The following is an 18,971-nucleotide window of genomic DNA, read 5'->3' on the forward strand; positions in this document are numbered from 1 at the left end:
CTAGAATTACTTGGACTCAAAGCAGCTATTGGTTTTCCATGTCATCAACTCTGGCTGTGGCCAGGGGATAGCAGTAATAACTTGGTAGGGAATAGCTGGGGTCAAGAGCTAAGTAGTACATCTGCAGGGAGAAGTTCTGAGGTTGTACTTCAGCATGTAGCACTCCAGAGATGTTCCAAGTGTAAATTGTGATCTGAGTTTAGTAATGTTGAATGGCTGCACAAGTGAACAATTAAGAAGCTATTTGTAAAGAGGAAGGAGCAAGGTACTTAGCCAAACAAAGAAATGGAGATCTCTGTACCTTCTAGCTAACGGTGCGTTACCACTTGTAAGTGGTAACCTTTGTTAAAAGTGTGGTTTTAAAAATAATAATTAATAATAATAATAAAACCTGACTGCAGAATGGAGTGTGTTGGGCCATGAGGAAGGAATGCCAGTCGTTTGTTCTGGAAATAACTCTTTGAGTAGTGATTAGCAAGCCAGTCGTGGGGGATGCGTAATGCAATGGAAATTGAAGGAGGAAATGTGTTGCTGGTAATAGCAGAGAGATGACCATCTTGACCCTTTGAGAAATGTTGATGGGTTTTACAGACTTTTAAAGGATTGGGAAGGAAAACTGCATTAAAATGGGCAAGAGGGAAGAACAGAAAATGGGTGGAAACAATGTATTTACAGAGAGAAGCAAAGGGTGAGATTTGGGCTGTCTAAAAAGCAGCATTCATTGTATGGATCTGCTTAGACTTGTTTGTGAAAGCTACAAAATGCAAAATAGTCGTCACTGCCAGGGAAACAATAAATAGAGGATTTACTAGACAATTAGTCCTCCAATTATTGATTAGAGAAGCTGAACATTTAGGACAGGGAGCAGTATTATTACATTTCAACTATCCGTGTAAAAGCTTTATCAAAGGCATACTGGTAACATTTTTGGATGCAACAGATGATGCTTCCTAGTTTTAAAATCCATGAGAAACGATGCCATTCTTGGTTTGTTTTTGTTGATGCAGAGGACCTATCTAGATCAGGATGTTTTAGTGGAGTCCTATCAGTACTAGCCACCATTGTAGTTGGAGAGATCAAATGAAATAAAGTACACAAATGCTCAATTTCAAGAAAGAGAGCTAGCTGAAAGTGAAGTCCAATTGTCAAAAATATATTAAAAAAAGTGTGAAAGCTACCTCCATCTTGGAGGTAGTATTTTAAAAAACGAACATTTATATGTATATTTTTAAAAATATAAAATATGTAGCACCGCTCAAACACCACAGTAGTCCAGAAAATCCCTTTCCCAAAGGAAAGGGATTCTCCAAGTTTGTGGGCAATGCTGAGCTCTTTTTGGGTTGTTAAATGCTATGGCGGGGGAAAAGAACACCAAGAGGATTCATAAAACAAGATCAGGTAGGCACACTGGTGGCAGAAGAGCTTGAAATACAAAGTAAAGCATCTATCTAAAAGTGTTGGAAACCCTTACACAGTGTTGAACTCAGTCACAACTCAATAAAGTCTTGTGGAATTGTTGAATTGTGCAATACAAGAAGTAGGTGGCATTTACAACTAGTAATAAGAATTTAGTGGATAAATGAAAGTATTTTACCCACCAGGTTTGAACCTCTGGAACTTGTTGCTGTGTGAGGTTGTGGAGTGAGTAGTACCAGGAGGTTCAAGAAGGGAATAGGCCCATTCATGGGGAACATGGATACTAATGAGACTAGGCCATAGATGATAGCTTCTGATTTCCCCTAGTACAACTGTTGTGAATGCTGGTGAAATATGAGGGGAAAGATACTGCAGGAAGTGATGGGCTCATATGTGCTCCCTAAATTGCATTTCTTGTTTCCACTCTTGGAAACGAGTTCTTGGCTACAGGTACCTCTGCTGTGATCCAGTATGATATTTCATAATGTTCCTATGTTTTGGTTGCTTAATGCAGACCTTCAGTCAGATTTTTAAACAGAGTGGTGGTGGGGAGAGAGAGGAGGCAGGAGGCTAACAGAACTTGTCCAAAAGACAGTCTACTACTATTGCTCAGTGCCAGAAAGGCAGAGTTGACTGGGCCTTTGTTTTACTGATATCATATACATATCACCTTACAGTTTCTTTGTATTTGTATACAACTTTGTAGTTGTACAACTCAAAGTGGTAGAGTACTGTAGCTTGAGTAATCACATTTCAACTGGTGCACAGTGACCGACCAATGCACCAATTACCTGCCCCTCTTGCCAAGTAAAACACAGTAGCTTAAACTGTGATTTAGTCTGACAAATGATTTGTGGTTTAGGCCTAGTACCACTGGATTCACAGACCAACATACAGTCAGTTACTGCAATTTGGGTGATGAACGTTAACCCATTAGGCTCCAGTACATAATTTTTTTCTAGCTGAAATCTCTACCCTAATGTGCATTCTTTTATATTTTCTCCCCTTTTCATCAGTCTTTTTCTTCACAGTATTCAGAACTCTTATAGACTTGCTTAGGAAAGAACTGGGTTGCTTTTGAAGTTTAGAAGGAAATATAGCTTGCAGGAACCCAGAACTGTGGAATCAACTCAACAAATGCTGTTTAGATCACTTGGTGTTTTGGTAACTGATGTAATGTCAAAGCCCCTGATGCAATGAAACACACATGCAGTCTTGGCTGTGGAAGCAACGTCTGACAGAGTCAGATCAATGACTGCATAGTTTTAAAGGGAGTCCTTGTCAACACAAGTGCAACAGAGCACCATCTTCTCTCTATCCGTGACTAGAAGAAAGGAATGAGAAACCACTTTGAACCAGATGGTGATTCCTCCTAGATGAAATAGGAGTCTGGGCTTAGTATTTTCTGTGCAGCTCAGTTTACTCCTTGTGTCTTGCAGAAGATACATTTGGTGCATCTTGATGCACTTTGTCTTGTGCACAGAAAATAGCAAGTCATATAAGCATGAGGAAATTAAAAGAGAGAGAGGAAAAAAAAAATCAACCAGAAATACTTCATAACTCTCACTGGGATTTTGCCTTGAGGTCAGATACCTTTATGCAGCATTGGCAACCAAAACAGTCTAATGACTGTTAGCTAGGAAATGACTTAATATAAAACGTGACAACAAAAGAATTGCCATTAACAATGCAAGTTCTTACTTGTTAACAAACATTTCTTACTGCCTTCCATCTGGGAGGTTGTATCATATTGTGAACATAACGCTTTGAACACCTTCGAGATGGTTAGCATGCTTTTAAATGTCCAAACCTGCCAATATTGAAAGGAGCGAATAAAACTTGTAAGCAAAGGAGCAGAATACAGATCACCTTGTTTTTTTTTTTTGTTAGTTTGTTTGTTTTTGTTTTGTTTTTTATCTTATAGCTAACTAGCAACAGATCAAAATGGCTAGAAAGATGTTAAAGAACAGAGTATGCATCAGCAAAGCTTGCCTGTTTTTTATAAATCCTGACATTAATATTGAAAATGCAAAAACTGAGGGATGTACATCAAAAATCTAAATGTGGATTCATCCAGCATAGGTTGCTGCACAGCGTGTTTCTTGTCTTGGTCTGTAGAATGTCTTCCTCTTAGCAGGAAGAAAGGAATATCACTCTGTCTAATGTGTTTCTGAAACTATTAAAATTTCACTGTTGTGACATTTTCCCCAGAAGGTTAAATGAAGACTTTGTTGTACAAGATTACAAAGGGTCTTCTTTCTCTCTCATCTTTTAAAAGGGCCTGATCCTTCTCTTCCACCTCTAGATAAGTATTAGTTTTGATAGGACTGCTGAACTGAGGGGCAAATTAATGCACTATTCAGGCTATACTCTAAGTTCAACACACAACTTCTGCTGTTATCCCTGTTCCTCAGACAGTGGCAGTGTAATTAAGGCCTGCTGGTGCACTGAAAGCCCTGACAAACCTCACCAGGGCCCTCCACCCATGCACCTTCTGCCCATTGCCCCAGGGTCTCCACCTAAGCTCAGACTGTGGCCCCTGGTCTTCACCTGAGCTATGTCATGGTGTACCTGTTCTCAGTGCTGCACCTGCTGTCCTGGTTTTCTTACTGGGCTTCCTGGATTGCCCTCAGACATGGCCTAAGTCTTTAAGCTAGCTTGTCACTGCTGACCTCAGTGAAAAAAATGACAAAAATAATTTATTTTTTAATCTTTGATATTGTTTATCTATTTTGATTTCAAGGAAATACACGTATAAATGTAGAAGAATAAAATACATTCTGACTTTTTACTTCCAGGTCCCTGAGCATGCAGAACTTGCCTGGATTCTTGGGTGCATAACTAATGTGCCACGTTTACTACGCTTGCCCCAGTGGAAGGTATTTATGAACTGTTTAATAAGTTGAAAGGAAATGCGTGGGAATTCAGTAGAATTTTTGTCCTTGAAGTATTTGTTATCTGTGAAGTACCAACTGTATCTTGGTTATCCTTGCTTTTGTGTTAAACAATTCTCTAGTCATATGGTGGAAAGAGGAAAATGTGTATTTTCATGTCTGTTGCTATCAGTGAATGTGTTCCTGTTAGAAACTACAGGATAATATTTTTGGCAGAGATTAGCAAAAGCTGTACCAGATGGAAGAGTAGTTTAATTAGTTTTATTAAACTGATTTTTTTTTTTTTTAATGACTTGTTTCAATGTTTGTTTAATAATGCAGAAAAGTACAAGATTTTGTAGTGGAAGCCTTGCTTATTAAGGAGTTCCATAAAGGGAGGTGGCTGTTCTGTAGATTTTATAGAAGAGGATGCAAAAGAAACATTTGCTGGGAGAGGAGTATAGAAATTATAAATATTAAAAGTGTGCCAAATGATAAAGTTAATGCACCTTGAATGTTTGCCTTTACAAGTTCCATGCTCATCTTAATCTTGGTACTGTATCAGCATTACTGTATCAACTGCATTCTTGCATTTAATTTCCTTGGATTTTATTTGGCATTTAGTAGGCAGAAAAACCAAACGGCAGGAGAGAGAAGTATCAAAAAAGGGGGAAAAAATCTTAAGAGCAGTTCGGCTTGCAGAGTTCAGAGCAATCCTAAATACCTCCAGATGTTTTCTTTTTTTCCTGTTTTTCTTCTTAATTAAATAAAAACAGTAAAACTTAAATACAGCAACCAGCGTTAATGCGTGGCATAGATTAAAGCCAACCTTTTTAAACCTGAGGTTCTAAAGTTAAACTCTTAAGTCCTACTTTAACTGTATTGACTTTCCAAATCTACAGATGGGTGTTACAGGTGCTAGGTTTTCCAGAGTAGATTTTGTGGGGATGAAGAGAGAATCTGTGTGATAGGGTGAGGAAAAAATGAAAGATATTTTCGTCTTACTGAAATCACTTAGGCTGTAGAGTTTTAGTGTAGTTAACTATGGTTAAAAACAAAAAGTAGATGTGCTGCTGCTATAACATACTGAGTATCTTAAGCTGGAATATCTTGGTTTCAATGACCAATATCCTGGAGTGGTAAAAGACTTCAGGACAGAGGCTGGTTTGTGTGGGGCAATGTGAACTAATGGAGGGAACATTGGACCCTGCCTCTGTAGTTCTGGGTTGTCACTGACCCTCCTGGTGACTGCGATCACTGCATATTGATCTCTGGTCACTGAAATGCAGGTGGTTAATGCCTTTTTATATTTACACTATAAAGTATTTCAAAAATGTACAGCTGAAAATGTTATTTAAAAAGTAGGGGTTATCATAAGAAGTGTAATAACCAACCTGACCGTTTTCTGTTTGTAATCGTTTGGTTAGTAGGTCAGAAAGCAAGCATAAGCCTGTATTCTCTTCCTACTACAATATTAGAACAGTGTAGGAAAATTCATATCAAACATAAAATGGTATGTATGTATTCACAAAGAGCAGATTTTACATGACACACTTTTCTATAGAGTTACACGATGAATGAGCACTACGGCTGAAACACACAAATTACTTGGAGCTATAATTCATGGACTTTGATATTGTTAGCTAAAGGTGTTTTCTTTTTGTTTTTCTTGTCCAAACAGATGAAGCGTGCCAGCCAGAGTAATGGTGGAACTGTTGGTTTGTTGACTTACCCTGTGCTTCAAGCAGCAGATATTTTGCTGTACAAGTAAGAGTCATAATCTGAGCCCATGGGCAATGTCTGTTCATCTGCTTTAAAATGAATGAATGTTCATCAGGTCAACATGCTAACTTACTAAGTGGGGAGCTGGGTGTGATTAGATCAGAAGATTGGAAATGGATGACAGCTTTTTCCCTCTACAGTGGCCAGTTGAAATCTAGCTTAGGTTGAAAGCAAAAGACATGACTGTAAACAAACAAACAAACAAAAAAAAGCCAGTCAGTCTCAGAATGACTCTTGGGAAATTATAGCACACTGATTTTAATTGTAGATATTACATATTCACACACATTTGTATATATCTTTTCTTTTTCAAGTAGTTATGCTTTATTTCATGCAGTGCTAGTTCTATAGAGCCTAGCTGTTGAAGCTTGCTGTACACTGTCATGGCTGGTTATATTTCATATGTTTTAAACTGTCTCCATAAGTAAATGTCAGAAGTATTTCGCTGTGCATTAATTATTTTTATGTTTCAAGTGTATGTACTTTGAATTTTTTTGAAGTGAAGTTGTGAAAATTTGCTGGAATACTGAAGTTATATGCAGAACTATAAAGACAAAATAACTAAGATTTCCAAGTTGTTAACCAGAAAAACGTATCTAGAGAAATTTAATCCTAAGTAATCATTAGTAGGGGAAGACAGTAACATAGGAAGATCAGTAGATGATATTTCTAATTAATTTGAAATTTAGCTAAAAATAATGGGAAGGAAGCAAAAGGAAGAATTAGAATTTGAACATTAAAATAATCTTTTGTATATTGAGACCCAATTGGTTGTCAAGCAGTACTGTAGGGTGAAATGTAGACAACATTATCAGAAATTACCTTGCTTTGATTGATTGATTTCAACCGTGTATGCCTCTTCCATCTCTAATAAGATCATGTGATTCATCATTCTTTAGTGAAGTCTGTGTTTTGTTTGCTACCATGTGTATTAACAGCAGGTTGTCCAGACAGAGCGCAAAACAGGGAAGTGAAAGAGAAACAATATCTCTTTGAAGAAGTTTCGGATAGTATTTTTAATAAGAAATGTTTTAATGTAAAAGCATAATATAGGGAACAAGAATAAGGGAGAAATGGAAACACAGGAAGGGAACAGCAGTCACGAAGAAGAATTAAGAACAGGAGAAGGGGATAAACAGTACTAATTCAGATGAACCAAGGATCAAAGAAAAAGGAAAATGGACAGAAGGTAAATATATGACAGAAAGGAATAAAAATAGCAACAGGACAGAAATATTAAAAAAGCAGCAAGGGAAAAGGCAAAGAATCATGCAGAGACATTTATAAAAACAATATGTTTTCTGTTTAGTGGCAAACTTTGTGAATATGGAACCATTTTGGCATATGGAAACATTTCTTTTGACCTGCTTAAAGTATATTGATTATGGTAACTGATTTTCTTTCTGTTAGTTGTAGGCCACTGTGATTTCCTATTGGCTACTGTAACTGTTTTTAGGTTGCTTTGCTGACTATTTGGTGGGGGATAAAGGTGGACAAATTGATTCCTGGATGTCTGCCCAGTAATTCAGAATCGGAAGGAAGAAGTACCGTGTTGAACTGAATTTTTCTGGGAACTTGAAAGATGCATAGTGAACTTTCTTACGCTGGAACGTATCCAGGATTCAGAGCTGAATACCCTGCAAGCGTTAGAAAAAAAAAATCTGCTTGGAGGAGGGAAGAGTAATCAAAAGCTGGCAAAATTTCAAGTCAGCCTCATCTAAAGAATCATATATATTTTTAGTGAGTATGATTAACTGTGGGAAAGAATCACCAGGGGAAGTAATGGATTCTTCACCTCCTCATGTCCTCAGACGCAGATTATATTTTCCTCCAGAATTTCATTCAAGCTATGGAGCTCAGTACAGAAAATCAGAAGATCAAATGATCCTTTGATCCTAACAGCCCTAATCTAGGAAAGATAACACTTGTGGTAGTAGAAATGCTGGCCCACGTGATATTTATAAAATCATGACCCATGAGGAAGAACCACTCTCTTCTTTCCTTCCCTTGGTAAATTCATAGTACTAACTTCTCAACAACAGTTATGTCTTCCTGAGATTTGACAAGGCAAGGTTGGACTTTATGCCTTGCAGATCTTTCTTGCTTTGTTCACACACTCTAACACATGCTCTTTGATCTCTAAAGAGACAGCAGGAGATACAACAAAAACCTTTCTTTGAGCTGAGTTTAATTATTTGCTCTTACTGGTTTCTTTACTGTATGTGTTTTTGTGAAAAAATATTTTTACCCTTGGAATTGTGCTTCCGTTGAGCACAGAAAGCAGATTCACACTGGGATGCAGTCTGTTTGGGATCTTGTCCACACAGCACCTATATCTAGCTGGGACTGTGTGTTTGGCTCAGTCTGGCTCTTAGTCATGGCAGGAGCTGTGACAGTTTTGAGTAACATTTCAGCAGAACCACAGAGCTTTGCTGAATTTCCTGTATCTGTCTTTTATTAAAAGGTCGACACATGTTCCTGTTGGAGAAGATCAAGTCCTGCACCTGGAACTAGCCCAAGATATAGCACAACATTTCAACAAGAAATACGGAGAATTCTTTCCTGTGCCCAAAGCCATTTTAAGTGAGCTGGTCTTGGTGTTTTATTTATTTATTTATTTATTTATTTACCACCTTAATTGCACTTCAAGGCTGAAGATGGATTTAAATATTGTGGGAACAGTTTCAGGTACCAGGAAAAGAGAATTCTCTGATGCTGAAAGGGTTGACAAGGGAAAAACTGATAGCAAAAGACTAGCGGCTATGAAAATGAACTACCAAAATGGACATAAGTCTTTACAAGGCCTTGGTAGAGAAATGTATGCTTTTAGGGGCTCTCCTACATATTGCTAGTTCAGGAGATGTTTAAAGAACAAGATAAGAACCCTAGCAAGCAGAATTCTGTAGTTTCTGAATGGTAATATTTACATTAAGCATGCTAAATAGCTCATAGGTTTATTGCTACGGTGTTCAAAAAGTGCTCAAGTGTGTTTAATTTATACTTGCATATTTCAGTAAGGGTCTTTTATAGAGCTTAGACTTGCTGTTTTTTGATCTTAGACTAAGGGAGACTTATAAGGAAAATCTTCTCAGCCATTTTGAGCTACAAGGTCATAGGCCGGGGGGTGAGGGGGAGTCAGGTGGCGCAAATGGCATGTTTGTTAAGAAACGTGAAAAATTGGGCAAGGAAGAAGCATTGCATCTTTGTTGTAAGTAATGTAGAGGAATGCACAGCAGAGACCTTCGCCCCCAAAAGGGCAAGGAGCTCTCACCTTAAAAAAGACAGGCAGTAATAAACCTTTCTCAGTTTTCAAGCCTCAGTGACAAAAATGGTGTTAGACCTAGAGTGGGGTTTAAAGAATACTGATTATTGCAAGCCCTGTAGTTTCTAATGAACAACTAAACAGTAAGCACTGTAATGAGGAGGTGAATGTAGCCTATGGCACAGGGGGAGACTGTTTAACAGTATGGCAAAAGCTCAAACTGTAAAGAGAAAACAAAACAAAACAAAAAAAAACTTTTCACTTTCCTCATGAGAAGCATACCTTAATAAGTGCACAGGTATACACAAACCAATGACATGACCTAGAATAATGGAGCAGTTAGGGAGTTACTCAGACTCACTAACTGTAGGAAGCTTAATTACCCAGGTTCCTTCAAATTTGCAGGGAAGAGACAGAACCTTCCAAAAGGTGATTCAGAATAGACCCCTTTCTGGGGCAGTCTGAACTGTACCCTGTCCTTACACTGAGTACATAATCAGTCAATGAAGAGTACACAGTTAATTTAGTTGGTTGTATTAGATGTCTAAAGACAATTGGTGTGAATACTTTCTAAATTAGAGGTACTTTTGTGTATACCATGAATCATGTTTCGTGGTGAAAGACTGAAATAGTTTATCATGTAGCCACAGAAGATATTAGACAGTGTCCCTGCAGAAGTTTCTACTTAGAGAGTAGGGCAAAAGTGAAGCTAGGTTTTCATTTAGTTAGGGGAGGTGAAAATTGACTTAGAAGGACAGAGAGGCCATAAGGACTAAATAGGAGGGTACATGATTGTGCTCACAACTCTTTTTTAAGCATGGGCAAACAGAGTTTAACCATACAGCTACCAGTGTTCTTAGCAACTGTCATAAGAAACCATTGTCTGTGCATGTGCATAATTGTTCCTTCTTTTTTTTTTTTTTTTTTTTAAGGTACAACAAAGAAAATAAAATCCCTCAGAGATCCAACGGTGAAGATGTCTAAGTCAGACACACAGAAGTTAGCTACTGTTAACATAGTGGACAGCCCTGATGAAATAGTGCTGAAATTCCGCAAAGCTGTGACTGACTTTACCTCTGAGGTGACCTATGACCCAGCCAGTCGTCCTGGTGTCTCTAATCTGGTGTCCATTCATTCTGCAGTATCAGGACTTAGCATAGAAGAAGTGCTACACCAGTCTGTTGGTCTTGACACTGCTCACTACAAAATGGTGGTAGCAGAGTCAGTTATTCAAAAATTTGCACCAATCAGGAATGAAATCAAGAAACTCCAGGAGGACAAAGCCCATCTGATACAGGTTTTAGAGGCTGGAGCAGAGAAAGCCAAAGAACTGGCTACCCCCATCTATCAAGAAATAAGAAGACTGGTGGGATTTCAGTAGAAACTGCTGAGTAGTTGTAAGGACTTTTGCTCCTGGGACAGTTATTTTGTTACTTGTATCATCTTAATCATATCAGTTTGAAACAGACACTCTTTTTATTTTTTCTTTTCCTATTGCAAAATCCAAGTAGAACATCTAAGATGTTTGCATCAAAAATGTGCGTGAAGCCAGTTCTTTCCAATGGGACCAGCAGTGAGCTTATGAGGATGGTCAGAGGAGGAGGGTGCAGGCAATCACAGTTCATGAAGAAATCCCACAAAAGCAAAAGACAAGGTTGCCCGTGTGTGTGTGTGTGTGTTTTTTTTTTAATACATATCAACTACTGTAAAAAAACTACAGTATAGGTAATATGATTTGAATCTCCCTAAAAGAGTTGTAATCTTCCCAATAACATCCTTAGCTGTGGATGTGGTCTTGTTACAGATGGACAGCTCATCCTGTTAATGGTTATTCAGCTCTGATACTGTGGTAGACTGTGTTCTTGAATAACCAGAAAGCATAGACTTACAAATAAAAATGCTCAGGGATTTGATGGTGAAGACAGAACTTACTGCCTCTCCCTGTTGTGTCTTCAAACCCAGTGTAATTTTTTGAATTACATCTAGTTTGTGTGAAGTAAATTAGTCTGTTTTATGGATACAGATATTTATACTGTAAAACTAATTCTGACTACTGGGCTAGATGGCCTCTTTTGTAGTCACTCCAAAGAATGTGCAATGAATGTGAATTTCATTTCTGCTGCCTGTGCAATCCTGCTGTTCAGTTCTGAGGTTCTTCAGCAGGAAACTACATGTGCTTCAGCTGCTTCTTTTCTACCCACTCTTTGGTTTAGCAGAGAACTCGGGGATTTTGGTTCAGCATCAAATATAAGATTCCTTTAGAAAAGGTTTGGGGGGGGGAGTGTGTGAAAGAGATCTTAGACTGATAAAATAGAGAACTTCCTGTATAATTTACAAAATTACTTATTTAAAAATTATGCTGAGGTCAGAGCCAGAACTATGGTAAAATATTTTGTTAAAATGAGATTAAATAGATCTTTATGAAATCTTACTACTGAGCCTCAGGAAAATGCAGTAATGGGAGAATGATGTTAGCGTCTACTGATCCTGTGCCTCAGTAGACCCACAGGATGGGACCCATGGGCCACGCTGTGTATTGGGGAGTGTGTGGTGAATGAAGGCAAGCTGTCAAAAGGAGACACTGTTCTCCTAGAAGGGGTCGATCATTCTTGTGAAAGCAACTGATGAGGCTTTGGTGGGGCTAGGAGCAAACTCCAAAATCTACAGAAGGCAGCCCTAGGGAGCACTGCAACCCCAACATGGGGCAAACAAGGCATGGGGTGGCAGTTTGCACAGCAGTTTGCATGGAAGAGCATGCAGGAAGGGCATTGTCACTCTGCCAGTCCACATGGTTAGTTAAATTGATGATCATAATCCTCTCACAAAGAGCTTTAGCAGTGGTATCCTCCAAGAAGAAAGCTATGTCCTTTGCATCCCCTGTGGCCTCTGCACTCACTGGATCTGGCACAGATACCCAGACAGAGCTCCAAAGGAAACAGCCATCCGGGTCTCAAGCTGCAGCATGTGCCCAAGTTTTCTGTCAGTGTCTGAGGGCAGCAGTGAGCACAACTGCTGGATGTGTGGCCAGGCAGAGAAACTGCTCAGCCTAATGGCAGAGCTCTCTGAGGAGGTGGGCAGGTTGAGGAGCATCAAAGTCCGAAAAGGAAATTGGTGGAATTGTACTTACCATCCTGGGATAGATGGATCAGCCAGTCATAACGTAAGATACAAAGGATCCGCCATCTTCTCACCACCAAGTAGATAGAAGGTGGTAATTTCAGAGATAAGGAAGCAGGTTTCTGCTTAAGGCAGCAGGCAAACTCCTTCCCTGCCTACCTCACTTTCTCAGGTTCCCTTATGCAATAGGTGTGAGGCCCTGGAACTTGAAGGATTCCCAAACAATATCTATGATGGTTCGTCTGTGTTGAAGGGATCGCCAAGGGCAGGTCAACCTACCCCCTGTATCACAACAACCTACTTTAAGAAATAAAAGACAGGTTGTTCTCATTAGTGACTCCCTTCTGAGGAGAACGGAGTCACAATATACCAACTACACCCAACTCATAGTGAAGTCTACTGTCTCCTTGTGGCCTGGGTTAAAGATGCTACCAGAAAACTTCCTAGCGTGATATGGCTCTCAGATTATCATTCTTTTTAGTGTAGGCAATGATGAAGCTGCAGTGAGATCAAAAGAAACAGCAAGAACAATCAAAAGCGACTGCAGGTCCTTGAGACGGTTAAAAGTTCAGGAGCACGGATAATGTTTTCCTCTATACTTCTAGTTGCAGGGAATGGTATTGGAAGAAACAGGCAGACACAGCTTATCAATACATGGCTATGAGGCTGGTGTCTGGATTTTCTGATCACAAGATGGTCTACACAACACCAGACCTGCAGGATAAACCTTTCTCAAAGGGGGGAAAGGATTTTTGCTAAAGAGTTAGCAGAGCTGATTGGAAGAGCTTAAAACTAGTCTTGAAGAGTGTAAGGGATAAACTGAGGCTCACCAGTGATAAACTATGGGACAGCACATCAAAGTTTGAGGGATGCTATGCTAGGTGAGCTAGGTCAGTCTCCACAAAATGCTGGGTACGTTAGAGCACATTTGAAATGTTTCTACGCTAATGCACATAGCATAAAGAATAAGCAAGAGGAGCTAGAAGCTTTGGCTCTGTCCCAGAGCTATAACATCATTAGCAAAACCAAGACTTGGTGGAAAGAGTTGTGTGAGTGGTGTGTTATGATGCACTCTTAAGGCTCTTCAGGAGGGATATGGGGGTCACTATGTAACAGAGGGACCCAGTTGTACAGAGCTTACAGTTGGCAATGACACACTTGAGAGCCTCTGGATAAGGATTAAGGGACAAGCAAATAAAGTGGATGTCATTGTGGGAGTCTACTATAAACCACCCAGCCAGGTTGACCATACTGATCAGTTACTCTATAAAGAATTAAGAGAGAACTCTAGATCAGCTACCCTTGTCCTTATGGGTAACTTCAACTTGCCAGACATTAACTGAGAATACCACACAACTGATACAAACAGGTCCAGGAAATTCCTGTGGCACATTGATGGTAACTTCTCAGAGCAGATACCAGGAAGCAGACTAGGACTGGTGGCCTGTGAATAGAGAGGGTCTTGGGTGAAGTGATGGTTGGTGGCTATCTTGGCCACAGTGGCAATGAAGTAGTTGAGTTTCAAATTTTTGGTGATAAAACTTCCAGCAAAACTTTGACCCTAGATATGGAAAGAACAGACTTCAGGCTACTCAAGGAACTTATTAGTCAGGTCCCATGTGATTTTGCTTTAGAAGGTATTGGGGTCCATCTGTGCTGGTCACTTTTTAAGAGCAATCTCTTTAAGACTGCAGGATCAGGCAATTCCAAAATGTCAGAAATCAAGCAGGTGGGACACAAGGCTAGCTTGACTGAGCAGGGATCATTTTCTAGAGCTTAGGCAGAAAAGCGTGGCAGAGAGCCACGCAGGCAGAGAGCGTGGACATTGGAAGCAAGGTCAGGTGACATGGGAGGACTACAGAAATGCTGTTTGCCATTGTAGGGAGAAAATTTGTGCAGACAAAGCTCAATTAAAGTTGAAACTGGCCAGTGCTGTGGGGGACAACAAAAAAAAAGGGTTGTTTAAGTGTGTTAGCAAAAGGAGAAACAGAGATGACATTGGTCCATTACTTAGTAAGGTTGATCACCTCACAAATAGGGACATAAGCAAAGCAGAGATGTTTAATGCTGTCTTTGTCTGTCTTTGACACCAATGATGGGCCCTGGGACTCCAGAACCCTGAGTTGGAGGACCATGACTGCCGGAAACTCCCTGCAGACTCTGACCTATGCTGTGGGATTTGCTGCTCAAGCTAAACGCACATAAGTCTATGGGGCCCATAGGGATTCATTACAGGGTACTAAAAGAACTGGCTGATGTCATTGTGAGATCTCTCAATTAGTTTTTAATGGTCTTGGGAATCTGAAGAGGTCCCAACTGACTGGAAGCTGACAAATGTTGTCCCAGTTTTCAAGAAGGAAGACCCCAGAAATTGCAGGCTGGTCAGTTATGCTTCAGTGCCTGGTAAAATTACAAAGGTCATTCTGGGAGTTACTGAAAAACACTTGAAAGGCAACACAGTCACTGCTAAGGTTTGTGAGGGGAAAGTCCTATTTAACTAACTTAATTTCCTTGTATGATGAGGTTATCCATCTGGTTGACTGAGGGCATCCAGTAGATGTGATCCTTTTTAATTTCAGCAAAGCTTTCCATATTATTTCTCACAGTATTGTTCTGGACAAAACATCCAGCATACAGCTGGACAAAAACATAATGTGATGAGTAAACAATTGGCTGACAGGTCAGGCTCAAAGGATTATAGTAAATGGGGTTACATCACCTAAGGCTCGATTTTAGGTCCAGTTCTCTTTAATGTTTTCATAAATTTCTCAGATGCAAGACTTCAAGGTATACTAAGCAGGTTTGCAGATGGCACTAAACTGGGAGGAGCTGTTGATTCCCTTGAGGGTAGAGAGGTCTTGCAGGGAGATCTTGACAAATTAGAAGGCTGGGCAACAATATGAAGTTTAAGAGAAGCGAGTGCTGGATTCTTCACCTAGAATGGAGCAATCTCAGATACGCATACAGCCTATGAGATGAGAGGATGAAGAGCAGCCCCACAGAAAGGGCACTGAGGGTTCTGGTCAACACTAAGTTGAATATGAGTCAACAGTGTGCCCTGGCAGCCTAAAGGGCCAGTTATACCTTGAGGTGCATGAAGCAGAGCATTGCTAGCCAGCTGAGGGAAGAGAAGCCTGGCTAAGTGCTGGTGTGGCCTCATCTCAAACACTATGTGTGGTTTTGGGTGCCTCAATATAAGAAAGGCATAAAACTATTAAAGAGTGTCCAAAGGAGAGCTACAAAGATGATGAAGGGTCTAGAAGTTCTAGAGCTCAAGAAGTGTTTGGACAACACTTGAAAATATGGTTTGATTTTTAGGTAGTCCTGTGTGGAGCCAGAAGTTGAACTCGATGGTTTTGGTGGGTCCCTTCCAAATCAGGATATTCTGTGATTCTAGTACATGCTAAAATGTAATAAAAGCCTTACTTATCCTATGCCAGCATATTTAACGGTGCTGTGTATGAAATTGCTGTACTGTAATGTAAATTGAGCTCTGTATTCTGTGAGCTCATAACCATTATATGCCTGTAGCATTTGTCATGGGGGACTGTAGGCTTATGTTATTGAGTTGGAAAAATGGGGGGTCTCTATATGATACAGACTTTTTAAATAAATATGATGTTCAGTTTTAATTTACTTAATTATCATGGTGAGGTGATTCAGAAATAACTAGTTAATTTTGCAGAACATGAGGTTGTGCTCTGAGTGTTTCGGAATCTGCACTGAGACCTGTATTTGTTAAGGATCTGAAGAAAGAGAGCCATGAGGCAAGAACTTGATGCTAGTTTCAAAAGTTAGTCAAGACTGGAGGAGCAGAGTAGATGGGGAGAATGAGGGGAAACTAAATGTAATGTAGACAAGTCCTCTGAAAAGAATAAGTGTGTTCATAAATAGTCTCTGGTTTTAAAATAGGTGTAGTACTTCAGGAACAGTTATGCACAGTTATTGCTGTGCATATTCAGGTGGTTTTGTAAGATTTTGGCCAGTGTTTCACAACAGATTCGTATATATATCAGTCTGCATGGGAAATAAGACAAAAAATTAACACACAATTCACAATTATTTTTACTCATTAATGTCAAGATGAAGGCTTATTGGGTTCATTTAACTCTCTTCTGCTTGTATCATAATTTTAACCCGAGTTACCAAAGAACTTGACGTACTTGACTTCTGCAATCTTTTTATCCCCTTTCTGTGGCACAATCTTAGCAGAGAAAGTAAAGAAGAAAAAAAAAAAGGACGAAGATGGTAAAATAAATTAAAATAAATAACAGAGAGCTGGATTTGTTACTTTTTGTGTTGTCCAAACAAAATATATTCAAGGGAAAGTGAAAGGCAAATGAATAGAAGTTGTTAAAATGTCGTCTGTACTAAATATAGCTAAAGTCACGAGTTTAGCTATATTTAGTGAGTGGGACTTCATAGACTAAAGAGCAGGACAGTTCAGCTGAAGTAGATCTCCACTTTTTAATGATCTTTCTTTCACACAAAATCTCAAGCTCTGGCATTGTAAGTTAGAGCAGATAACATTATGAAAAGCAAATACCCCTTCCAGTTGTAGTTCTCCTCAACACAGCCTTGTTCACTTAGCACTGCATGCCAGCATTGTCATTAAGTGTTTTGCTGTGACACTTGGATTGGATTAGAGCAAAGGTCCCACAATTCGTTCTTCAGGAGAAACAGGCATAGTATTCATGGAGATACTGAAAATCTTTAACATTAATATATCTAATTTTTACCTCTAATTTTCCAGTAGCAAAGACAGGACCATGTATTCAAAAGACAAAACACAGTTTTAAGGTCTTTATACACATACGATACTCAATTCACCTAACACCTGGTACTGGCATTCAACACATCTCCTTTGCAGTAAAGAGGAAATAGGAGTATTCATACGTCTTCAATACTATTTTTTTTTCTTTCTTGTTTTGTTTTTTTTTTTTTTGGGGGGGGGGGGAGGGGGAGGGCAACATATTACATATCCTCTCCTACTGTTCAATTTAATAAAAATCCAATTTTAGATTTGGTTAAGTACAACTGCCAGTTTTAGTAATTATAAGAATATATAATTATGACTAAAGAAAGTATTTACAATGTAGTTGTTCCATAGCTGGTGGTGAAATCAAGAAACATCCGAAGTTATTTGATTGTCAAAGTTTGTAGCTTCCTCATTTCTTAGTGAAGGATTTCTGTATCATGATTGTCAAAGGCATGGGGCAAATTATTTGAAGCAAGTTTTTATTGAGCTTAGTCTACTTTTGTCATTCTCTAGCATCATACACACACACAGTCTGTGGATCATTATGAAATTAAATAATTCTAAATTGCATCTGAGAGATGACTGATATCTGGACCCAGGTAATTCTGAACTGTTCTGCCCTGTAGAGCTTACTGCATTTGCTAAGCAGCCCTAAAGAACCTATCAAAAAGGAAGCCTGGTGGATGATGTCTAATATAACAGCTGGAAACAGAGCCCAGATCTAGGTAACCTTTTCAGCTATGATCAGTAATCTCTGTCTTACAGGCTAGAAAGAACATCTTGGGTGGTAAACTATTTTTTGTTGTATGTACACAATTACATAGGTATATAATTGTTTATAAGAAGAAGTATATGACAGATAAATAGATTATTAGATATTAGATATTATTAGATAGATTAAGTGGATGATTAGAATGTTTCAGTGCCTAAGTCATGTTGGTTTTTTTGTTTGTTTGTTTTCCTGAAAATCATATAGGGCAGAGCAGGAAGAAAAGCTTCAGAAGAGCCCTTTGGTTGGTGCACGGGCTTTGTACCTAACATATTTAGCAATGTTTCAATCAAATTCAGGGTTTTCTCTTTAATTTAACAATATATATATATATTCCTTCTCTTTCCCCTATCAATTAAATTATTCTTATTTGCCTGGCCTATTTCCTTCGAGTAAGGAAATAACCCTTTCTTTTCTTCAGGAAGTTCTTTTCTTCAGGAAGTAAAATGAATATGTTCACCTACAAATTGTTGACTTATTTTAGTAGCTTTTATTTTAGAAGCTCCTGTCCAGGAATTCCCAAAATAAAAGCTACATCTGCCCAGTGGAGTAATCCCAATACCGCTAACAACCATGGTCTTTAGAGTCTCCTGAGAGGAGACAACTATAACGTAGGTATTTGCAGGTGTATGCTGCCTATTTCAGTTTTCTGAAAGCATGGCTTTTCTGGGAAGTTAACCATCTTGGCATTCAGATTAAGGGTCTGGCTGGACCTGGCCTGGCTGCCTCTTTGCATTCTTTGAACCATTTACTTGGCAACCAAAGGAGGTTGGCAGAAAGAAGCTGAGCTTGAAACAACATATGCTTGCTACTATCAGTAAAAGTTGTTTGATATCAAGCTACTGTGATCTCTTTGCTCTTTGAACTCCCTGCTTCCTCTTCAGAACATTTTTGTAAGCACCCATTCTAAATGGTGTTCTGTGGCAGTGCTTACTGTAACACAGTAGTGCAGATGAGTGAGAATAGCTCTTTAGAGCAAAACAGTTTTTTGGA

The 18,971-nt window shown here is 39.1% G+C and overlaps 1 protein-coding gene across 6 annotated transcripts in view; it reads left to right on the forward strand.

Annotated features, from left to right (window-relative positions):
• Nucleotides 1-18,971, forward strand: part of WARS2 (tryptophanyl tRNA synthetase 2, mitochondrial) — a 51,421-nt gene that overhangs the window by 29,705 nt on the left and 2,745 nt on the right. For 4 of the 6 annotated variants that reach the window (XM_027449709.3, XM_038168526.2, XM_038168553.2 and 1 more), the window contains 4 exons: nucleotides 4,215-4,295; nucleotides 5,971-6,056; nucleotides 8,536-8,654; nucleotides 10,266-11,260. In XM_027449709.3, coding sequence (XP_027305510.2) covers nucleotides 4,215-4,295; nucleotides 5,971-6,056; nucleotides 8,536-8,654; nucleotides 10,266-10,714 — 735 coding nt within the window. In that variant the 3' untranslated portion in view covers nucleotides 10,715-11,260. Of the gene's footprint in view, nucleotides 1-4,214; nucleotides 4,296-5,970; nucleotides 6,057-8,535; nucleotides 8,655-10,265; nucleotides 11,261-18,971 lie in introns of those variants that run through there. The other 2 variants (XR_011812166.1, XM_072043660.1) reach the window with 2 other exon arrangements.

The sequence above is a fragment of the Anas platyrhynchos genome, chromosome 1, assembly GCF_047663525.1.
Source record: "Anas platyrhynchos isolate ZD024472 breed Pekin duck chromosome 1, IASCAAS_PekinDuck_T2T, whole genome shotgun sequence".
Lineage (NCBI taxonomy): Eukaryota > Metazoa > Chordata > Aves > Anseriformes > Anatidae > Anas > Anas platyrhynchos.